Genomic DNA, 25,148 nt, shown 5'->3' on the forward strand with positions numbered 1-25,148 from the left:
ATGTATCAAATAAAGCCTCTGGTGTCAAGGGCCAGGTGGTTCACACCACTGCTCTTATGTTTCCCCCGCCTACTTCTGTGTTGCTTACTGCACCACATTCAGTTTCGGTGGTGCCCTCCCCTATTGCGATTCTTGAAGGGAAGGGAGAAAGCATGGTTAATCTAGTGGGACCTGAAGGAGATCTTACGATTTACCCACTGCTGTCTTGCACTCCACAGATTGACAGGTCGGGTGGTGGTCTGTTGCTGCCATCATCTACCGACCGTGAACTCTGTGGTCAATGTGCAAATATAGCCAAAGTGGAGTCTGAGGCCCCCAGTAGATCCCCGGGCGGTGCGACCCCCTCCCGGCTTATGCTCCATAGTAGCACCCCTTCCTTATATGATCAGGATATGCCTAATTTGTTAGACGCTTCTGGGTCTCTGAGACTTAACTTATCGGGTATATGCCACCCTCCGGAGGCATGCGAAAAACCCATCTCTGAATCCATGATTGCTCTGGAACAATTACTGGCCTCGATATTAGCTCTATTGGGGAAATTTGTTGGCAGCTCAGACTGCATCTTGGATTCAGTTACCCAAATCTTGAAGACCTTGGTACAAAAATCAAGTGATTTGAGAGGTGCTGCCCTACCCATGACGGCACATAGCCCGCAAGGGGGTGAGATAAATATCTGTGCACAAGTTGCTAATTCGAAGGATGTGGTGCCTGCCCAATTACATACTGCAGCTAGTCCCCCAACTGTAGTGTCGAATTGCATTAAGAATTCTGTTATAGAGATTGAGGAAGAAAATAAATCTGTGGCTGGTCCTACCGGGGTTCAAGACCTATTTCCCATCTTTACGTCTGAGAACAGAAAAGGCATCTATGATTCTGAACCTGTGGTAAGGAAAAAAATCGGCAAAAATGGAAAAAATAAAGGGAATAAAAAGAAGCCAATTCGCAAGTACAGGAAGAAAAGGCAGCGTCGAATAATATTCCAAGATTGCTCGGCCGAAGTGGAGAATGAAGAGGTTGGTTCAGAGGTCCGCTCATTTTCAACTAAGGCGGATGCAGAATTGAACTCCTTTCTCTCCTCACCTCCTAAGGGTAGACGCGAACTGGGTCCCTTGACATCTCAGGAGGTTTTGCTTCGACTGGGAGGTCCCTCGCAAACCCAGTCTCAACCACCTGTGAGTGGAGACCCAAGTAATTTTCGATCCGGCCCTCTTAATCCTATGGCGTCTTCCTTTGCCATGGCTTTGGAGACTGAGGTTGTCCCTATAGTGGAGGACTTCCAATGTATATCCAAAGCTCCAGTGGACACCCTTGTCTTGGACTTTCTACCTTTATTTGATGTGGACCTTCCCCTAAATAGAGCTCGGTTACTTAAGCGATTCAGTGAGAATGAAAATCTCCACCATATCCAATCTAGGGATATCGAGCTGGTTACCCTGTTTGGTGAAGTTAAGGTTACTAGTATAAGGGTTAAATTTTACTCACCAATCATTGTAAACCTGATATTGCAGCAAGCCGAGACTTTTCAACGCACGGGTATTGATATTCTCCCGATTTTTAATTTGGGCAACATTAAGTATGCGCCCGGGGAGGCATTAGGAGGAGACAGGATTGGGGGGGTTACCGCTTCCCTTGGGGATCTGAAGATTCAGGTCTCTAAGGGAAAACGTGTGGTCGTGCAAGCAAAACCACCCCCGTTGACACAGATTTCCTCTTGTATAGAGGATAATGATCGGTGGAATTGGCTGCATGGAGCCCTGACCTCAAAAATTAAAGACAACCCCAGACTATTCCAGCATCTTTAGCACTTCGTTGAAGATTATTTCTTGGAATGCCTCAGGGATCCATAGCAGCCCTGAGAAATTTGATTTCCTTTTTTCTGTAGGAGCTAATGTGATTTGTTTACAGGAAACTTGGTGTGTCAACATGTTGAATGTGTCTAAAGATTTTTATGTCTTGGAAGTGCCTGCTGCCCCCTCCAAGAAAGGACACGCCAGGGGGGGAATAGCCTGTTTATTGTCGAATAAATCGCAATGGAGATTCTCCCACTATATTGACTCCAGTAAACTCTTCCATGCCATAACAATAGAAAATCTGTTTAATGATGGCACTAAGTCCCCTATCGTGATTTTAAATGTTTATATTCCTCCAGAAGAACGTTTTAATGTGTTAATGAAGCGGGTATTTCGTTATGTGGATCAGATTAAAAATGTTCCATCTCCACCGGAGGTGCTGATTATGGGCGATTTGAATTGTAAGATCTCTAATGTAAGTCTGGATCTTTTTAGGAATAAGTCTAAAGAAGAGGCGCACTTTATTCCCCAAGCTCTCTTCCCCGAAAAGTCAGTGACAAATAAAAGAGGGAAGATCTTGCTAAATGAATTAGTGGCTGTCGACGGGATAATAGTAAATGGGAGATTCCCGTCGGACGTCCCTGCAAAATTTACCCATAAGTCTCCCTTTGGGTCTTCCATCTTGGATTATGTCATCACAGACTATGGCTTGTTTCCATCTATTCTTGACTTTAAAATTGTACCCACCCCTCTGAGTGATCACAGTTTATTATTTGTAACTATTTCCTTAAAAACCCTGCCTACTGCACCTTGGTCTCTTAGCGGCAGCGATGCTGCCTTCCATGCTTCCTCTGGAAGGTGTTATTGGAATGCCGCAGCCGTTAAAGGAGTGCAGGAACTTTTATCTAATACTGTCTTAGTTCTCAATGAGTGGCATGGTAACGAAATAGTATACTTTGAAGAATTTTTGCGGAAGATTACGTCTTGTGCAAAAAAATCTTCCCGACCAATAAGAGGGGTTGAAGTTCCCAGGGCACTGTGTACCTTAAATAAGGAAATTAACAACCTTGTCCGGGAACAATACTTGGATAGAGGTATAGAACGTGGAAGAGAGATTTCAAGGCTAAAAAGGAAGAGAAGTAGACTTAAACTAAAAATAAAAAAGGCTAAGGAGGACATTATCTGGATCGATCTGCGAGAATCAGTCGTCCATGGTAGGATTAGAGATTTCTGGGCAATAATAGGCAAGGGGTGTGGGTCCAGATTAAGCCCCTCCCCCATTCCCATAGCGGAAGAGGCATGGTCCATCTACATTCGGGACCTTTATGCAGGGAATGGTATCTCTGATATTATCGCTTCTGATGATTTTCTAGGTAGTGTTAACACTATGGCGCAGGATGCGGACGGCCTTTCGAACTTTCCTCTAGCAAAGGAAATCGAGACGGCCATAAAAAACATGCGTGCATCTGGGGCAATGGGACCTGATGAACTCCCCATGACGATCCTTAAACAGGACCCGCTCGGGTGGAGTAAAATACTGTATCCCCTGTTTAAGGTATGCTTTTTGTCTAAAAGGGTTCCTGTCTCGTGGAGGGGGAGTATTCTGGTCCCAATCTTCAAGAAGGGAATTAGGGATTGCCCAAGTAACTATCGTTTGATTGCGCTCCTCGACTCAATCGGGAAGGTCTTTGCGAAATGCCTTCTAGGATTTCTTTCCGCTTGGGTTGAGGAGAACAATATCCTGCCGTTTGCTCAGACTGGGTTCCGTAGGAATCACGGAACCCTGGATAATCTTACTGCTCTACAGGCAGTTACGGACAAATACGTACAGGTGAGACGGGGGACGGTGTTTGCAGCTTTTATTGATTTCTCCACTGCGTTCGATAAAGTGGATCGCGGAACGCTTTGGAGAAAATTGGCTGCGCTCGGTCTCCCGTCTCACCTGCTGGAGCTGGTGCGGGCTCTCCATACAGAGACCTGGTGCAGGGTCCTGTTGGGGGGAGAAGGGGGGCTTTCTGACCCAATTCCATCGAGTAATGGCCTTAAACAAGGCTGTTTACTGGCTCCCCTCCTATTTTCTTTATATACGGCTGATTTGCCCGCCACTCTGTCAGCCACTGAGGGTATCGCCCCCTTGTTGGGGGGGAGCCCTGTATCTTGTCTGATGTATGCCGATGATGTCCTCATTCTTGACTTAACGCCCAAAGGACTTGCAAATCGGCTGCATGCCCTCCATAGTTATGCGGTGGCTCATTGTATGAAGATTAATATAACCAAGAGTAAAGTCATGTGTATAGTAGGAAAAAAGAGGTGTCGAGCTGCAGATTTTGGTTGGTGTATCGGGGGGCAAAAATTGGAGGTTGTAAAGTCATATATTTTTTTGGGGAAAATTGTTACGGCTAATCTGAGTGAGAAGCTCCATATAGAGCATTGTTCTCGCAAAGCTCTTGCCCATGGCAAAGGTTTAAACTCACTTTACCATGCAACGGGGAAACGGCACTTTCAGATTTTATTGGAGGTGTATAGATCTAAAATCCCCGCGACAATTTTGTATGGTATAGAGTTAATAGAGTTGAAAAAGTGGGACTTCTGCCATAGGATTGAGGGGAAACTCTTAAGATCTCTCTCCTCATTAAATTCTGCCTGCTCTCTGGCCGCCTGTAGGCTTGATTTTGGTCTAAGGAGCAGTTGGGTACAGGGCCTTTGTGCCCTAGTTAGATGGGTGGCCTGTCTTGCAAGAGCGGAAGCTGGGACACTGAGAGCACTCATTAAAAGTGAATTACTAGGTAATTTCAAGGAGTTTTCCCAACTTGTTTGTAATTTCAGAAAAGCCGTAACTCTTTTAAAATTAGACGAAAAGTCCCTTTTTGTATATTCCCCTGCTCAGTTAAAACTTGTGCTAAAAGCAGCCTCCTGGGACCTATGCTTTCAATCGGATAAAAAAGCAATCCATGGGAAAAGGAATGTACATATCCTTCTCGATACTTATCTGATGAAGCAGCCACAATTCTATGTGCGATGGTCCCTTCCACATGGTATACGTAGATTCTGGTTCCTGCTGCGATACGATTTAATTCCTTTAAATCTTTTGTTATCCAAATGGTACGGCTCCACCTCTTTGTGTAATCTATGTCATCTAAATACTCAGGACTGTATGCATGTTCTACTGATTTGCCCGGCGTTATGTGAATTGCGTTCTAGATGGATAAAAGTTATTTGTCTCCGTCTGGGCATTCTAACTCTGAATGATTTTCTGCATGCACTTTATTGTCCCCCTAACGAAATGTTCTGCTCCTACATTTTTAACTTTTTCAAAGGTTTTTTAGCTATTTATTAATAACCAATGGAGACGCCTTTTTGATTTGCCAAATTTTCTACTGCTCTGGTGTGTGAATTAGTCTATGTGTAATTTATGTACTTGTTGGTGGACACTTTTTGCAGTTGCACTGTTTTGTATTTTATTTCTGTATATTGTATGTGGCCCTCTGTCGAGAGCCAAAACATAATAAATAAAATTGAATTGTATTGGGATTTGCTTGCATTTGAGTTTAAAAGGCAGGTGTAATCTTAATAAAATGATCCTTTTCCATAGGTACTTGTATCTTTTTCGTTGTATCCCTCTTTCACTTTCTATGGCTATTTTAACAGGATAGAGTCTTGCTTGCAGAAGTTTATTTTGAGCTGTAGGATACAGATTGTAACATACGGATTCTTCAGTTTGCTAAGGAGAATGACTGGGTTTCTCTTCCCCTCTTGCGGCTCCACTATCTTGCCTCATTTTTCACTCAACTCCATTTGGTTTTGGGTTGGGGGGATGTGAGAGGAAGGTTGTATGTTTTATGAGTATCTGCCATTAGGGGAATCAATTGTTCCAGGTGTTGGCATAATCAACACAGTTTACTTTAAGAGAACCCAGTTAAAGACTCTAAAAGTTTTCCATCTCATCTGGAGCTCTCGTTAAACGGTATTTCCTGACACTAAGTTGTTAAACCAATACACATATTTAGGATTGAACCCTAATTTACCTGTGTCCATCATAGTTTTCAGGAGAGCTGGGAGGTGGCTAAACCATTTGCCTTGGGTCAGTTATTCGAGGGTAATGTTTTCCGTTCCTTTGAGAATATGTAGCAGCCAGTGCTAAGCATCGGCACTTAATTTTCAGGCCGGGTCTACATGCGATATTGGCTGCTCACCGGTGAAAAGCTGATATTGCATCACAATAGCCCGCCTTATGAGGCACACGCTTAGAAACTGCCAGGCTCCCTGCCTTATCATAAATTAGACGCTACTAATGATGACCCCTTAGTTGCAAACTATATATTTAGCCCGCTCCGTCCATACTTGATAAATCGTCAAGTGTGCATCCTGAGTTGGACCAATGGGATTACTGTGTTCTCTGCAGCCCGCCCGGGCATACTGCGCAGCTGCAGCGATTTTCAACGGATGTCATGAAGCGAGCAGCGTGTTGCGCAGCAGGCCTCGGATGAAATAAAACTAAAAGGCTGTCCCAGTAAGTAGTGATTTAACATGATGCTGCTGGTAGTAGTGTGTGACCAGGACCTCCGGGTGTGAGCTGTTGATGAGGCAGGATACTGCCCTATTCTACACGGGCAGCCCCTCCTGCTACCCTTTCCCTCGTGGCATAAACATTTCGCTTTAAGTTTAACACGTCCAGGACACATCTTTGGGCCCGCTTACGAGACCAGGAGCATTTCAGAAGGACACTTCAGCAGCTGAAAGCAGCGAAATGTTCAGATGAAAGTAATGGGAGAAAGTAGTAAATCAGGTGCGGAAATCTCGCAGCCCGTGTAATTCCTCATTTCTGAGAGTACACCTCATAATACCATCATTTTAGCACAGTCTCTGTGCCGCCACCTCTACAAAGGAGCGAGGTACGTACACCCCTGCTATCGGCAACTTTGGGAGGAGTGGGGCGCGGGGAGGGAATAGCATTCCTGGTAACGGGGCACCATATATGCATAAGTGGCGTAGTCTGTAGGAGCTCCGTTTTAAAACTCACTCCATTTTTAGTTTATTTGTTCTATAAAGTGGGTGAACATAATGTTATTTATTTATCTGATAGCACGAGACAGGTGCAAGAGTGACTCTAATTTCTCTTACACTTTGAGGCCTCACACATTTCATGTCTGCCAAACTTCGAACAATTCTAGAAACACACTGAAGCGTTTTCTGTGGCTGGAAGTCAACAAGATCCCCACAAGGCGCGTGAATTCCTGGTTTCATCTCTTGCTATCCTGCAGTCTAGTGGCATTTGAGTGAAATCAGTACCATTGCCACAAGTTAAAACCCAAATCATGAAACAAGCAAAACTTGTATTGTATTCCGAACATCGAGCTGAGCTAAAACAAAAAAACCTGAAAAAAAGAGGAAGCACATGTGGATGATGCTCAGTATGTAGAACAACGTAGCACAAACATATCTAATCTTCCTCTTAGCCTCGCATGAATGCGCAAATCAATTAGGAATAATGTTTAGTCTGTTTCCTTTCAGCTATGTTCGACCTCCTGGCTGTGCTTAATATGAGCTGGCGGTTTCCGGTGCTGAACAACAGCGCCTAATCATCATTCATTTTTGGTGGGCACAGGTTGATTAAGTGATTCGCCCAGAATCACATAATGTTGAGTCCAGGCTGAGGCTCGAACCTGATTCCCCAGCCCCAAATTCGGCAGCTCTGGCCATTACGCCACTCCCCCCATCCCACTTGTAGGGTTTGTTGGCAATGTGTTAGGCAGTGCTGATAGGAGAAATTGGCCGGTCGTAACTGCCTTCTGATGAGAGCCCCGGCACTTATTTTTTTGCAAATTAACCACTGGTAGCAGCAGTTTTTCTTTCCTCGTATCGTGTTTTTTGGGGTTATTTGCAAGTCTGACATTTTATCTTCAGCCTTAATAAAGTTGAGATTAGTTGTTTTCAAAGTACTCTTTTAGATCTAGTAATGAAAGCTCCCATAAAGCGGAACATGTGTCTGGTGTATAAGCTAATCTATTCTGCTGTATGGGATCAATGGGATGATCCTTCTCAGCTGTGGGTGGTTAAATGGAGCAGGCTTCTCGCTATAGAAATAATGGTCGAGGATATGAGGCTTGTAATCTCCTTGCACAGAGCATTTTAAACATGCCACAATTTAAGGCCAGTGTCTAACCCAGGGTGGTGTGGAGTGCAAAAAAACGATGGATTTAGGCCCAGATCCTTGTACTGGGGTGAATGTATGACATTGTTCTACATTCTGTCCATCAACTGTGTTTTTTGCAATTTTCACCCCGAGTGTGCTGGGTATACTCAGACGTGAGTCCCAGGCTCTCCACACCACTGGAGTCAAGCTATCCAGGCTGATGAAGGCTGATAGCCAGAAACCGGTCCTTGGATGCTTGATTCCGGTCTGGGAAAGACATGGCTTGGTAGTTTGGACTGGACTGTTCCCATGAGGCACAGGGTCAGAGCTGATTTGCATATAGCCAGTGTCTAACCCAGGGTGGTGTGGAGTGCAAAAAAACGATGGATTTAGGCCCAGATCCTTGTACTGGGGTGAATGTATGACATTGTTCTACATTCTGTCCATCAACTGTGTTTTTTTACAATTTAAGGTCCGAAACATAAAATGTATCAACTTTTTTTCTATTATGCTCCCCCTCACCTTCGGGCTGTGAAGCTCAGAGTGGATGACAGTTGTTTTCATTATGGGGCAGAGGGGACTGATGCAGTTCATGTTTTCACCTCTTGTCTCATCCTATCTGCATATATGGCTTGTATTTTTGGGGAAATTAACAGTATTCTGGACTTATCAGTCAAGTGGGATCAAAAGTGATCATGCCGGGGCATTCGCCGGTAAGCCCTCAAAATGCGTTGGGTTTATATTTTTTCTCAATCTCTTTGGCCAGGTTGGCATTGTCACGCTCCTGGCTCTCTAGTGCAGCTCCGTGTCCCTGGAGTTGGTGGAGGGAAGTTGGGAACATCTGTTTCTCAGAATTGTCTCTGCTTGGAAAAGATGCTCGCAGATAGAAGAAGTAAGATCTGGGATCCAGGTAGGCTTTGGATGAGTGGGATGCTGGCTGGGCAAGATGATGGGCTTTAGTTTTGATGTTAATACCAAAGTGCTTCCCTCTATGTTGTTTCCGTTTAATTTAATGTCTCTCTATCATATATTTTTTATTGTTATTTCATGCGTGTTTCTTGTATTTCGGGGTTAACTAACTTGCTGAATTGTTTTTTTCTCTGGAAACACCACATACCAGCACAGTAATTAATCAGTGACCAAGCATTTAAAATGAACATTACTAAAGACACAGCTATCTTGACTATCTTGACGGCTAATGGAACACGTTAAGAGAAACATAAAAAGAATTCTCTTCAAGTGGGCAGTGTGGTTAGAGTAATACAACCATTGTTCAAAAATCTACACTTCTGACATGAAAATGTCTCATCCATAGCCTCTCTAAAAATAAATTATAGACTTGAAAGAGCGCCTCATGGATTTTTTCTAAATCTCAAATGATCTTTTATAGAGCTCTATTTCCAAGTTGGGTCGTGCCTCTTCTTGCTACAGGGATCCAAAGTCGTCTTACGGAATCTGATCTCACACTTATCAATGGTTCCAGTATATAATTTCAATGACAAGAAACTTGTTTATTTCTTGAAAGAGGCTCTGAGTGCGTGTTGGAAATGCCCCTTTTTGCAGGGTTATCCCCAAACATTTTGCTTCTTCCTCCTTTATTTTTCCTGATCTGTGGTTGATGGCAATAGGACTCTGGGCACTTTACCACTGCTGATCAGTGCTAAAGTGCATGTGCTCTCTGTATAAATTGTTATTGTAATTGGTTATCCATGATTGGCATGTTTGTATCACCAAGAAGTCCCTAGTAAAGTGCACTGAGTGTGCCAGGGCTGATGATTCAAATACTACTAGTGGGCCTGCAGCACTGATTGTGCCACCCACAAGAGTAGCCCTAAAATGGTGTTTCAGGCCTGCCACCACAGTGCCTATGTGTAGTCTGTGAACTCCATGTCAACCTGGCCAGTGTCCCCACTGACCAGGCCTAACCCTTCCCTTTCTGAACACATTGGACACCCCTATGGAAGGCCCAAGGTACCCCCCTGGGCAGGGTGCAGTGTATGTGGAAGGTAGAGCATGTAGTAGTGCAGGTGACATGCTTTAGTAGTGAATTACAGCCATTTTCGTTTTTCACTATTGTAAGGCTATCTTGCCCATAGGCTATCATGGGGAATGCTGGCTACAGTGGTTACCTGCATATCTTACCATAGGAGCAAGATAGGACATAAAAGTTTGGTATTCCTGAACTCAGAATTTAATAACACATCTTTTAGGAAAGGTGGTTTTTAAATCCTGTGTTTGAGAACAGCACTTTTAGAAAGCTGCTGTTCTCTTGTCTGACCTTTCTGTGTGCCTTGGCCTGTTTGTGAATTGACTGTCTGGTTTGTGAGTGGCATGAGCTGGGTGGCTCCCAGAGGCTCAGTGGGCCACCCCTGGGCTGAATAGCTCCATCTGCATCTAGAGTGGTGGGAGAGGGTAGCACCTGGGCCTGAATAGGGCTGTGCCTTCCTTCCACAATGCTGGCTCCACCCCCTGCTGGGAGGCTGACAACCCTGCCCTTCTCTCTGAAAGGAAAGGAGAGGCCAGGAAAACAGAGTGCTCAATGAACACCCTGAACTGGTTCAGACCGGGCTCAGTGCCCTCCTGCACAAAGGGAACAAAGGCTTTTAGAGGTATAAGTAAAGGACTCCAGACTACAGAAAATTAGATCATCCTGGATACAAGAAGGAACCTCTGCCAAGGAGAAAGCTGGAAGACTGAAGAAGGAAGACTGTACTGCTGTTCCTTTGCTGGACTGACCTGCAGTTGCTTTGCTGCCAAGGAGAGGGGAAGGACTTTGCTTTGTGCTGTGTCCCCTTGCTTGAAGGAATCTCCAAGGGCCTGAAGTAGAGCTGGCTCCCTGTTAAGAAGTCCCAGGAACAAAAGGACTTCACACCTAGCTTCCCTGAACTCTGCTGAGAGAGTTCTGTCCTTCCTAGAGTGCTTGGCCAGTTTTGGTGCCTGTGTTGCGAAGCTGGAAACCAAGATTTTAAAGACTTTCTGCATGTTTTAACGCATCGCTTGCTTGCGGAGTGCATCCCCGTCAGTGCGAGGAAATTCCCGCCACCGTGAAGGCCGAAATCGTCGCAGCGCCTGTTGCCGATGCCAGAGTCGTCGCATCCTTCGCTTGCAGGACGCACCAGTCCGGTGCTGGAAGATTACCAATGATGCGAGTATCGTTGCAGAGCCTGTCGTCACTGGGTGAGATCGTTCCACTGCATGCTTGCGGGCAGCATTACGTCGCTGCGAGAGTCATCTCAGAGCCATCGCATCGAGGGGCCATGAGAGGAGAAGATCAACGCTGAGTCGCGCATCGTCGCTGCCCCGAAGATCGTCACATCGTACCTTTTTCGGGCCGCTTCCACCAAAATCTGTGCACCCGAATCCACGCAAGGTATCGCATCCCTCCCCATACAGACCGGAGTCATCGTAACACGCCCGCTGCGTCCAGAAGGGTTGTCGCATCGCCTGCCCAGGGTCTCAGGAGTGACGCACCGCTTGCTTTTCAATGCTACAGCTTTCACTTGGAACTTTTGTCGCATCTAAAGGTACTGTTGGCTAAAACGTGACGCAACTGTGGATTATTTTAACACAACCTTAAGAACTCATTTGAAACCAATGTTCTTGAACTGTGTATTTTGGATTTTTGTCATTTGGTCTTGTGTAGTTTAGATTAAATACCTTTATTTTTCTAAACTGTTGTGGAGTCAGTTTGTGGTGTTTTCACTGTGTTACTGTGAGTGTTGGTACAAATACTTTGCACATTGCCTTTGATAAGCCTGACTGCTCATGCAAGCTACCAAGGGGCTGAGCAGGGGTTATCTAAAGACTGTATCATCCTTACCCTGACTAGAAGCAAGGGTCCCTATTTGGACAGGGGTACCTACCCCTGCCAACTAGGGACCCCCAGTTCTAACTGTGCGCAGCATAATTATTTAGAGTCTTTTTGCCTGTGTACCACAAGTCAGAGTAGATTACTCATCATCTGAGTATTGTGCTCCCTGCAAGAGATACCATTCAGTATCCATAGGAGCTTTCGTATTCTGCTAGCAAAATGGTTAAGGTAACATCTTTGTATAACGATTATGGGAGTTTGCTATTCTTGTCATTGTTTTTACCCAGGAGAACTAAGTACATGGCTCCCAAAATATTTACTTGATACTACTATGGAAGATAAGACTCCTAGTTTTCTGGCCACGTTTATTTCATGACAATTGTTGTCTTAATACAAAAGTAAAATATTTTTGGTCAGCTACATTTCAATTTTATTTAGCATGGAGATTAATTTATACAGTAGTAATATTACTATTAATTTTACTTTATTTTGAGTGTCTATATGTAATCTGCACAAATGTGTCTTCCTGACAAGCCGAAGAGCTCTTGATTAACGGAGCCCTGCTTGCCTTGCCTCAAGATTGCTTTTACAAATGCGCTGCTGTTTCCTTCATGAGTTCCACTGCAGTGTGGGGAGTTACCAGCACAGTTCTGGAGACCTGGAGTTGCAATACTATTTGGTCAAGTACTTGGGAGAGTGACATTTTTCTCACTTGCATAATGAACATATTACAATAAGAATGTGCTTCATTATGAGCAGCACCCAAGTTAACATGTTAAATAATTAAAGTTAGCCACTTTTCTATTGCCATCTTGAATGTCAACTTTTACACGTGTAAGGCTGAAAGGCCTGTACATTTCATACTCGTTTGTTTTGCATGTTATGTGTTTTTCCACTGCAGATCCGGAATTTTTCCAATTGTCTTCCGTTAGCTAGTGACTAGCTTATTCATATGTATTAGATGACTAATGGTGAAGTTCTCATCAAAGAAGGAGGAGATGTGGGAGAGAGGCTCATGGGAAGAGCTGACTGCAACCGACAGTCTGTCCAGGTTAATAATTCAAAGCCATAGCCATGCATGGATAACAGTGAGACAGCGGGGAGTCTACCTGCTCCCAGAGTCTGAAGCAAAATGATTGGTTCCTGGGGGTGGGAACACGCTGACATGATGCAATTAATGTCATTTTCAAATAATAAATGTATGTTTCTGTGACTAGCTAGGAGAGAGCCTCGCTGACTTCAAACTAAGAATACCCTTCTCACCTCTGATTATCCCACAGTCCGAGTGCAAAGGCTTTATGCCTAACATTCTTATTCGCTCATTCAGAGACCTTTATTTGCTTTTTTGGAGCGGATACCTTACCCTTTGCCTAACCAAATGCTCCTTTCTGATTCATACCTGCTTAGCTTAGATTAGGGATTTCCTTCATGGACACACTTTCTGGATATGTTGTATTTGTTATATAATTCTCGTTTAGATTCAATTTTTCTTTATTCTGAACTATGGACGCTTGGACCATTTTAACTTGTAAATAATGATTGTTGAACCTGTTCCTGTGAAGACTAGTGATTTCACTGCTTATGGAAATTAATTTAAATGGTAGTTACTAAGTTCCTCTTCACATCGACTAACAGAGGTCCATGCGACTGGTGGCACGGTTTGTATGACAATTACACCGGTAGATTATAGCCTCAGAGCCAGGCATAGTGGGATCTACATGCCATCGAAGCCCTGAGCTACAGGTGAGTGCCTTTAACAAGGGAGCGGGCCTTTAATGGCTGATAGGGCCCATTATGGAGGGATCTGAGGGTATTAGAATATTCCGCCGCTATAGGGCAGAATGTTTTAATCTGTAAAACAGAGGCCTCATGGAGCCCAAGGGGTATGAAATCCCCTCGGGCTCTGTGACGCCTTTGTTCACAGCAACAGCTGTGAAGAAACATTGGAATGTTGATGATTCGGGCTTCCCTTGGCTATTAGAAGTCCAGAGCAGTCCATTGTCTTCAACGGAGCACTCAACATTCCAATGTTCTAATAGGATTTTTAAAAAACCTGTTCCATCATACATGAATGTCTGATAATAGTACCTTCTATTGAGGGAAGTCAGGAGTTGCCAACTCAGATTGTAGCTCTCTTGAGGAAACAACCAGGAGAGGTACTAGAAACCTAAAGCTGCTGTCTTGATGTAAAGTGTCCAGCACAGGCACCTGAACAAGTGCTGTGTGAATACTCTGCCATTTTGCTCTTCTTGTTTGTGAAGTTTTTTTTTTTTATTTTTTATTTTTTTTTATTTTTATAAAGCGCATAGTCACCCGGAAGTATCCCAGCGCTGAGGAACCTAAGAGACATGACTGAGGACTGAGTTAACGGGAGGAGCATAAGGGCTAGGGGAAAAGATGTGTTTTTAATCGTTTCCTGAAACGGAGGTAGTGGGGTTCCAGACGAAGATCTCGTGGGAGGGAGTTCCAAAGACGGGCCGCATGAACCGCGAACCGTCTTCCTCCTGATCGTGCTTTCCTAAACCTTGGGGCATTGATAAGGTTTTCTGCATTAGAGCGAAGGGTTCTTGTGGCTATGTAAGGGGTAATGAAGTTTCGGAGAATTGGAGGGCCTTGGTTATTCAGGGTTTTGTGCACCAAACACAGGGCTTTAAATTTAATTCTCTCCCTTATGGGGAGCCAATGCAGGAGTTTGAGGGCAGGCTTGGCCGAAGATCTGGCCGGGGTGTTGGTAATGATCCGAGCAGCGGTGTTCTGGATCCTCTGCAATTTAGTCAATGTTGCTTCCGGTGCACCCAAATAGATCGCATTACTATAGTCCAGTCTAGATATAATAAGACCCTGGACTAAAAGTTTTTGCGATTTCGGAGGAAGAAGGGGCAGGACTTTCCTCAAGGATTTAAGCAGACCGAAACAGGTCCCTACGACCTTTTTTGCTTGTGGGGCGAAGGAGAGCTCCGAGTCGATCCAGACACCCAAGCTTTTTACCTCTGTCTTTGGGTCTGGGGGGGGACCTAGACATGTTGGCCACATGTCCAACGGAAATGAGGTTCCTTTTGGGCCGAGTACAAGGACCTCGGTTTTTGCCCCGTTTAATTTTAGCGCTGATGTATTCATCCAGTGATGGACCTGCGTGAGGCAGTTAAGGAGATCGGCTTTCTGTTGTTGAGGGTGGGACAACGACACCACTAATTGGGTGTCATCAGCGTAGTTGATGACACTCACTCCGAAAGGGGTAATGACTTCCTCCAATGTGGACATATATATGTTAAATAATGTAGGGCTCAGGGAGGAGCCCTGAGGCACACCACATTGGAGGGGCATTTCGGAGGAGCGGGCGTCTTTCTCCCAGATCTGATAGGATCGTTGTGTCAAGAAGGATGAGAGCCAGGATATGGCTGTGCCTTCTAGACCAACTTTTGCCAGCCTTTCGATGAGGAGCTGGTGGTCCACGGTGTCGAACGCTGCACTAAGGTCGAGGAGGATCACTGCCACTGATCCTCCACCATCTAGCAGCGTTCTGGCTTCCTCTACCGCCGCCAGGAGGGCGATGTCCGTGCCCTGTCCTGGTCGAAAGCCCGTCTGGGAGTTTTTTAGCTTGTTGTTGGCTTCTAAATACTCTGAGAGTTTCTTATTGATGAGTTTTTCCGCAATTTTGCTTACTCCTGGGAGTAAGGAAATGGGCCGATAATTTGCCAGGTTATCAGGGTCCAGTTTTGGGTCTGCTAAGTAAGGAAAGCAGTGTGCATCAGTTTGAAGGTACAACCATCTATGGCAGCATCTTACACTTCCTGTTTAACCTGTGAATAGTGTAATTCACCCTGCATATGACTGGATTCCGAAGGTGGTGGGAAAATTGTGTCTTGTAAGTTTGTGAGTCTTAAGTCCCTGTCCCAGTGCCACCAGGCAGGGTCCATTTGGCCCCAAACCTAGTCACTCAGATTGAGCAGGGGGAGGAAGAACAGTGTGTGCTAGGGTGATGAGATGATCAGAAGGGTCAGAAAAATCAGGAGAATGGGGACATTGACACAAAGACACAGACTGGGCAGGGCCGAAGCACATTTTTGGATGTGATTAAATCAGGTTGCAATGGTGCAGAAATAGGAAGTTCACTTGTCCCTTGTCCCAAAAGGCAGAGAGGAGAGCCAGGTAAACAAATTGGACAACAGATGTTGATTAAGGTGGTAAGCATAAAGAGTAGAATGTTTCCCTGATGTTCCTACCTTTTTTGGCAGGCTAGTGGGTTAAGGTATTAACAGGTCACAGAGAAAAGTGGGAGTGAGAGTGCCCTTTCCTGATGTGCCTACCTTCTTGATTTCCAGGCAAAAAGCTAAGAAACAGAAGGAAGACCCTCTAGTACTGTGAATTTTACCAAGAGAATCTCTTCAAAGCCCACCTGAAAACTTTCAATGTCTGTTTTCTGATTCTGTATTAAGAATATCATAAAGACATTAAGGGTTGATTACAAGAATAGGTGCTATTTATCACACCTGATAAGTAATGATACCACGGAGCTCAGTATATAACTGGTGCAATAAATAGCACTTATTACGAGTTTCTGGGAAATAGAACATGTCGATTTTGGTGTTTAACACACCAAAATCCGAATTGTAAGATAAACACTGTAGGGCCGATTCACAGAACTAATCTGAGACAAAATCCTAAATGTACTACTTTTGGTATTCACAGAAGGCATTTAGTAATAGTAAAGTTAGGATTCCTAACTTTACTACTACTAAACTGAGACAAAATCATAACTTTATAACCTTCGGTATTCACAAAAGGGATTTAGTAGTAGTAAAGTTAGGATTCCTAACTTTACTACTGTAAATGCCTTTTGTTAATACCGAAAGTCGTAAAGTTAGGATTTTTCTCAGTTTAGGATTTTATCTCAGATTACTTTTTTGAATTGGGACAAGTATGTTTTAACCCTGTTAAATTTCAGTAGGTTTTACCACCTAAATGTAACGAAGGTTGAGGTATTCAGAGTTTTTTTTAGCTCGTCCTGGCCCCCCTCTCACCATCCCAGGATTCGTGTGACGGCTTTCTACAATATACGACGTGATATCTTCTCATGCGCTACGAGCCCCTCGGAGGCAAGCCTCGCCCCTCGGAGGCAAGGCAAGCCTCGCCCCTCGGAGGCAAGCCTCGCCCCCTGAGACAATTCTATAGAACTCTGCAACATAAGGCCATTTTGCAGCTCCATATCTCGGGTGCACTTTTGGTGGACCCGGCATCTTTGTCCTAGGATATTCGACCCACAACACCTTTGGGGTTACTCTATATCATATAGTGAGCTGGTTGGCCACTTATGATGAAACAATATTAGCTAGATTTCTGCTTTCTACATCTGTGAACGTACGTCGTTTGAGGAGGTAGACCGTGATTGTCTCTAGGAATGAAGTTTATGATACCATAAAAATATATGGTTTATTGAATTGAAGAAACAGCCTTGTTTTTGCAAGTCCACTAGTAGTATCCAAAGACTGTAGTACAGGATAGAATGTGATGTTCCCCATTGTGGAGAAGAAACCTAAGAAAAGTCTATATTGTGCGCCCTGACGAAGGATTGGTGGAAATTCGGCCCTGTTCTGAAACGCGCGTCTGCGCTCTTCTCTCTTTTTGTTTTATTTTGTCGCCTTGTATATACACATATTTGTATATTGTTTGTCTGTTAACCTTTCTTTCTTTTTTGTTCAGGGAATATTGACCGTTATCATTGATGATAGTGTGGATGTGTGAGTGGATTTTTAATATATTTAGGTTGTCTTAAGGCGTAATGTATATATATTGCAATGTAAATAGACTCCATATATGTCCATGATTCTATCGTGTTTGTGACCTTTTCTGATGATGAAAAAATATTAAATAGATATACACTTTTGAAATAAACTGTTCTGTGTGGGACAATGCTGATATTCTAAAAGAATTGGAGTTAATACCCAATTGTATATTGTTTTCTAGGGGAGGTTTCCTGTTTTTTAATAGTTTTTCCCTGCCTCCTTCCCCTAGCATCTTGTATCCAGGGACCCTCTTGTGTTTTTTGACTGAGGTATTGAACATACCTAACAGTTTTTGGATGCACTAAATAACACTCAACTTGTAATTCTGACCCGTGCATAAAAAGGTGTTTATGCTCATGCTGGAAAAAATGTCCAACTCGTAATCAGGTCCATACACTAGTAAAGCAATTTTTCTTTGATAGAAAGGGTTGTGGAGTGCATCCTGAATGCTGTCGGGAGACAAAAATTGTGTGAAAAGGTAGATTTGAAAAGCCTCCTAACCATACAGGTTCTCACATAAACCTTGCCTATAAAACAATAGCAGTTGATTGCTGCCAATCAGCAAAACTGCCAAAACGTCCGACAAGGCAAGTATTTCAACAAATGGTGCAAGTGCAATGTACATGTCAAGCATTTGCCAATGTAAAATAATGGCTGCCAGTTATAGACTTTATAGACCTATTAAAGAAGAATATATTGACAGTAGTCCATTGAACGACACCCGCAGGCACTGCTTTTCTCCTCATAAAGCAGAAACTATTGTACGCTATGTTGAACATACAAACTTTATGTTGCACAAACATGTAGTGTGGTCAGCAATTTTGTTACAGTAAAATTCTAAAGTTTATTATCCAGTGCAATTCAATACTTCTACCACAAGTCCAATATTCTTTTGCTGGGGAAATAAACCTGGGTATGGAACAGGTGGTCAAAAATTTCTGGTGCCTTTATTGTGCATTGTGGAGGTATGTGGAACCACTGATATTCATTACTCCCTGCAGCCATGGTACTCATTATTGTCTGGAACCACTGATTCTCATTAGTGAATTGAGCTTGTTGCTGCGCCTTACTGCTTTGTGCCATGGATGCCAATTAATGCTGGGGCTATTGATGCTAATTACAGCTTGGGGGGATTGATGTTCATTTTGCCCGGACGCATTAATGAACCCTGCAGAAGGTAGACTAAATTAAAAGGCGTATCTGCCCTATTAACACTCTCTCAAATGTCCTGCATCTGATTGGGACGGGGATTGGAAGCTAAAAATTCAATTTCCAGCCCTTGGCCAAAGCAGGAGTTAATAAGAGTGGTCACACCATACGCTGTTCTTAAATGTGCTCTTCACAATACTGCCTTTTCTAGACCCTATATGTTATTACATAAACTCTCCTGTATAGGCAATGTATGATCTTCTGAACCTCATCATCCTTCCATCACCATTTTCTGTATCTTTCATCATAAACATTTAACCAATATATACCTACAGCACTGGGTTGCTGAACAGAAACATTCAGAAATGACTGAACAAAAACTAAGTTTAGTTAAGGTTGACGGCAGGGTATCCGTTTGCACAACACAGGATAGGAAATTAACCCATACAGTAAGTAGGAGCATATTGAAGGAATCTTTGTATTTGGCCTTATAGTGTGGTGTAGTGGAATTTAAGCAGAAGTCCAAATTTATGAGCCTGCCATACTGTGTAGTATGTGATTTAGGTCTTTAACAATTTGAACTACTATAGGACTGCGATTTAGGGACAGGTCTGTGGTCTCCCACAAACTATTGGCAAGGCCAATACTTTCCCTCTGTAGTTAGACAACAATTGTTTAAAGATACTCATTTTTATACTGTATTTTTATGAACAAAAAATGATGGTCTTCTTGGTAATTTCCCACAGAGCAAAAATGTGTTCATTCAAGGTATATCTGGTATTAGAAGATAAGAGGGCCAAGATACTCAAAAGTATCTTTATACCAGTTACCACAAAGTTTTTAATTTCCATATTCAGAGAAGTAGCTTTATGTGTTGACCAAGTCCTGAACCCTTGATTGCCACTAAGGTAAAAAAAACAATGCGATTTTAAGAATCAAGAGTCATTGGGGGTAGTTATTTTCTCACTTTCTCTATGACAAGTCAGAGTTACTATGTGTGTACATCTGTAGCTGCGATCTTCTGCATCAAACCTTCATAGAGGATAAGGTCATATTTCATGTTCTTGGTCCAGGAAAAAGATACTGAAAAAATACACTACAACAAATGCAAAATTAGACTCACAATGCATCTACAAAGCTGTTTTCTTTCTAAGAACTGGAAAAGGGAAGGTATGTGGACTCATGAGTGAATTCTTGACTGGAACATTGAAGGCTTAGTATAGGAAATCCCTTCACTCCCAATAAAGAATGCAATACATTAAAATTCTGGTACTGAATAGCGAGTCAAGCATGCTGTTGGTATGTTCGATAAAGGTGTTGAAGATCTTACAACAGTTGGCAATGAACTATAAAGAAGGCCATAAATACTTACTTGTTTGGGAACACTCTAGTGATACCGCCATCCGTGGCAGCAAAGACAGCCAGGAGCCCATACCTAATGAGGAAACAAAGCAACTAAGCATCACTACCAATTGAGATTCAGACATTAGCTTCTTGCTAAAGGCTTGCTGATAGTACCAAGATGTCCTACAATGAGCTTCATCGCTACAGCCTCCGGCTAGTGCCAAACATGACTCTCTTTTGCATAAACTTCCTCAGTGTAAGTCTTTGTCAATGTTATGGAATGTCAGAATGCCAGCTACATAAAGATTCTCCAAGAATTGCCTTATGAAACACCACTACTGACCAGATGAGCTTTAGCTCTGGTGCAGCGCAAAAGTTGCCCACCCTTTACACGTCACAAATACGTCACAGATACTTAGCAGACACACGGTATGAACGTGCACTTAGCACATGTGTCTTGTATGGCTTAATGAACTAATGTAAGGGTTGCACTTGTCATCGTTATTAAGGACTGCATTCACTGTAGGTTTAGAGAATTTATTCATCTTCATGTGTTTTACCATAACTTATTGTGATAATTAGACCATCCTCATTTAGCAGAAAATGTACTCCCTATAAAGATGAAATTCGATTTTCCTAAAGTGCGTGCTATATTACATGAATACCTTTCATTGATCTACAAATGTTATAGAAACCATCCTCACCTATGTAGAATGTGAAATTACTTAAAACAACAAGTAGTTTATGTAATGTGTACATTGATATTTCATATATTTGCTTTAAATGTAGTTCCTAGTCATACTTACAAATGATTATTTTTAAAGTCTTACTGAACGTTACATGTAATGCGCAGTTTAACGTATTAGAAACGTTTACTAATTTGTGTTTTAATGTGCACCATTGGGTTAACATTTAAGATGTCCTATGTAGGCCTGTATTTCACAATGCTGCCTACAACTGATTTAATTTTCTGCTAACTCAACATTTCTTGCAGGTACTCACATGAATTGTTAGTTGTAGAATAGATACATTACTGTACTAGAAATAGGGAAAAGAGCCTGAGAGGAAGACTTGCCCAAGGAACATTGGGAACCAGAGCGTCACCTGAAATCCTATTGAGTAAATGTTGCCATCTGATGTGTACATGAGAAACTAATGTCGTTCCCATGTCAAGAGTGTGACTTTGTCCTGATGTAGCCGTCTGCTACCTGAGAACTGGACCGAAACAATGGACCCTTGATGATGCGTACCAAGGTGGTGTTACCTAGTGGACTTTGTGTATTATAATTTAGTGCTCACATTGTTGGAGATTCAGAGATGCCCCTTTTACTCTACACAGATGCTTAATGGATTCTCTTTTGGAGCCTTCCAGACCCCTTGTTACAGATCCCAAATGCTTGGAGCATTTTCCTGAACTTTGAGAGGTTTTGACCTCAATGCCTTTCTGATCTCATCAACTGCTTTTATTAATGTTCTGCATAGCAGTGACAGAATTCCTTTTTTAAAAAATTCTGGTGCGCCTAATCCTCTTTAGGAGGATGGGCTTCCCTGTTGTTATACTGTATCATTATAGCATGGTGCTTCAAGGTGTGTATTTAAACTTAATTTTGAATTTGTAATAGATATTCTTAACCCAAGCTACCGATACCTGTTCTTCATTGTGTAGCCAAATGTGTTACACTGTTAATCGAATTTTGATTGATGGTAATGCTAATTCTCATCACCTCTCATTCAGACAGAAACTTCTGTTGGTGGACCAATGGTAAGCAAGTGGGCCCAGAAAACTCTGTATCAGTTCACAATGCTGATGATCCTCAGTGATGTGAGGTCTATCCAAGAATGTTCTCTCAGGACTCTACATTTTGAGCGCTGTAGGTCCCTTGCCAGCAGTGAATTTAGTAAAACAGGACTTCATTAGCTTATGCTTCTTCTAACCAAGCCAGAGTCAATGCTAAGGGTCTTGGCAAGAGTAACGTATCTCCATTAAATGCCCTGAAAATGTTATTTGGCATTAACAATGTGAATGCCCATATGTTCATACTCACATCAGTGCTGCGTAGCTCAAAGGGATTTTTGTTTTTCAAGCAGTGCCTTATACGTGCTTTAAGAGCCCAGACATCTCTGTCTCAATCTAAATGTGCAGTTGTGTGATTGACAAACAAAACACAGCTTACGTGAGCAGGTCCTTGTCCTTCCACACTCTTTCTGCCAACTGCCGTGTGATACCTGCATCCAGGATCAGGTTATGGAGGAGGAAGTTGTCACCTGTGAAGTCGAGAAGCACCCAGAAGAAAGCATTATATTCATATCTAGGTCATAAAGATATTGTCCTAGGAGGAGTAAACAAAGATGTTGCTACCTCTATCCTCCCTGTGCATACTTATCTTCTGCTTATTGGATCAACTAAATGCTGTTCTTTTAGGTAACATATTACAAAATGGCAGCTGCTTGAGAAAAAGCTCTGAACTAAAGGTTCCCATTGATCTAAATGTAATTTCAAGTGATGAGTGGTGATGGAGCAGAAACATAAAAGACAGCTATACTATTACTGTGAGGCCAGCAGGTAAACATGTGTGTCCCTTCTCAAAGGTCCTATCTCTTAACACCTTCGATGATCATGACGAGCTCAGCTCGTCATGAGGTACAATGCTCGTGTGCTCATGACGAGCTGAGCTCGTCATGACCACACCCATTTTCATTAGGGCCCAGCACAGGAGAGGGATACCATCAGCAGCGATGGTGTTAAGGACACCAAGATCTACCTTTGTCAATGTCTTTGATGTGCATCAACCAATTAGAAAAGTTAGAAGCTGATAATGAACACATTGTATGACACTACGAATACAGACTGGCAGATAGATGTAGCGTACCAGACGTATGACCTGATTTAGAGTCTGGAAGATATATTATTCCGCCACAGACATGACCATATCCAGTCCACTGTCTTATAAGTGCCATTGAATATAATGCACTTGAAAATGAGAGAACGGGATATCCGTCATGTTTGTGACAGAGTATTCCATCTGACAATCTCTAAATTAGAACCTTAATATGTTAATGTAACGTTCCTTCTTTCAACTCATTACAATTGAATATTTCAATCCTGTAGTTGTAGAATACAAAGGTAGAGGAGTTCAGAGGTGATATCAGAATAGACGCAATATAAAAATAGGCAAAGTCAACAAAGGCTCACAAATTGTCAATTAGAGAGTAATGCTTGAAGAAAGCTCATGTGAGTATCCTACAATTCTGCGAAAGGACTGATTTTAGGAAGGCACTCACGCTACTTTTCTTCTGATGGTAAATACCACAGACACTATAAAAAATTGATGGCAATTTTATATAATAAAAGTGTGAGAGAAAACAAGCCAGATAGAAAATCACTCTACAGGTGGGTCTGCTTAAGCAAGATTCTTTTGTAGGTGACAACAAGGCCCTTCATTTGAAAGCACTACCTGATTTCATAAATACAGAATCTCTACTTTCCAGCTATCAATGGTTTTACAGTCCTTATGGTACATGGCCAAGGGAAAATCAAGAGAGAAATCTATAGAGCAAGGAACCGGTGGTTGCTTCACTAGATGTCAGCAGGGGGTGACAGTACTACAGATGCCATTCATATTGAAAGATTCAAGTCATTGTAAACATGGGGTTTTACTAAACCATTATTTAAAGAATCCGTATTTCCCACTAAAAATGTTTCTTTCTTGGAGATGATTAGGGCTTAAATCCATCAAACAGCTTCATGAGAGCAAAGTGGACAATACAAGTCTCCTCTGCTTTGCTGTTCTCTGATATACTATAGAAGCAAACAAATAAAATGTGCAAGAATCAACCAAAATGTCAGTAAATTAAATAAACCAAACGTGGTGCCACATAGGTTTTAACTTCTTGTGTGTTCAATGGCAAGTTATGTTCATATATTAATATTTGCATGAGTTTTTCCTTAACAACCTCATGAATTTCAAGCTAGAGACTGACTGACTCAGAGCAAATGGTACAAATGCTGAAATTTCAATTCAGCAAGAAAAATTGTGGTGGAAGTTATGAAGACTCCTCGCCTACTTCTAAGGGCTTTGATACACTTACTTAATGAAGAATAGAAAATTACCAAGACATGATTAAAATTATCAGCACTTGGCTCAAGCCTTCTTGAGACTGAATTTCGTTCTGTGTTATGTGGAGAATTGAATAAGAATAAAGCATACAGGTGAACGGGGCGAGGATGGGGAGAATTGTCTGTGGTGCTAGATACTTTTGCAGAAGATCTCAGATGTAGACTATCTACTGGTAGAATGAGGAGCATCATATACTTTGTGAATCAAATTTATTTCAATTGTCTTCACTCCTGCCAGCTAGACCATGAGAACACCCACTTTAATGTTATGTTTTTGAACACAATCCTAAATCTCAATTCCTAGAATGAGGTTTAGCATTTGCATCAAAATGTATCTTTTCAACCTGAACAGTTCTACAAATTGTTTGGGGCCATAAAAGTTCAAGACAGGATCCTGTGGCCGAGTGTCTTCACAATGGTGATCCTAGCAGGATCACCATTGTGCAGGATCACCCATTTAGATTTTAAGTCTCCAGAAATGCTAGGTGGTTATGGCTTTATAATGGTAAATACTGAAGATGCTTTAGAGTTCACAGAAACATGTGTACAATACAGGAGCAATCCTTTCTTTTAAGGAGTCATGATGGATTTAGAATCACTAGCCCACACATACATACATGTGCAGGCCTGATCTCTCATACTCAAGTAGATGCTGGAGGGAGATGAAATGTGAAAAATTATAGCCATGAGTGGAAGAATCCCCAAATCAAGAATTAAAGGCACTGACGCCGTAAGAGTTTGTTTTGGCTTATACTCTTTGGTACATTTGTTAAAAATGCATAGGTATAACAAATGATAACTCTAGGAAATAAAACAAACCAGTGAAAAGAAAGCTTTTGAGCAATAAAGATTGGTTGGGAGGGCATGTTCGGCTGCTTTCTTCTAAAGTACAATCAGTAAATCCTAAGAGACCTGGCCTGGGATTGAAGAGAGACTTAGAGAAGAAGAATACTTTGGACAATGGGTTCCCACATGATCCCTTGCTCTTTTTGAGAACCCTATTTCAAAGCGAATCCTACTT

At 42.5% G+C, this 25,148-nt stretch overlaps 1 protein-coding gene across 1 annotated transcript in view; it reads right to left on the reverse strand.

Annotated features, from left to right (window-relative positions):
• CACNA2D2 (calcium voltage-gated channel auxiliary subunit alpha2delta 2) overlaps positions 1–25,148 on the reverse strand; it is a gene marked incomplete at its 5' end in the record, with an annotated part of 448,456 nt that overhangs the window by 203,055 nt on the left and 220,253 nt on the right. Inside the window, 2 exons of the mRNA XM_086949852.1 lie at positions 20,039–20,101; positions 22,185–22,275. Of these exons, the coding sequence (XP_086805978.1) occupies positions 20,039–20,101; positions 22,185–22,275 (154 nt within the window). The remainder of the gene's footprint in view (positions 1–20,038; positions 20,102–22,184; positions 22,276–25,148) is intronic.

Source organism: Lissotriton vulgaris, unplaced genomic scaffold (genome assembly GCF_964263255.1).
Source record: "Lissotriton vulgaris unplaced genomic scaffold, aLisVul1.2 SCAFFOLD_2047, whole genome shotgun sequence".
NCBI lineage: Eukaryota > Metazoa > Chordata > Amphibia > Caudata > Salamandridae > Lissotriton > Lissotriton vulgaris.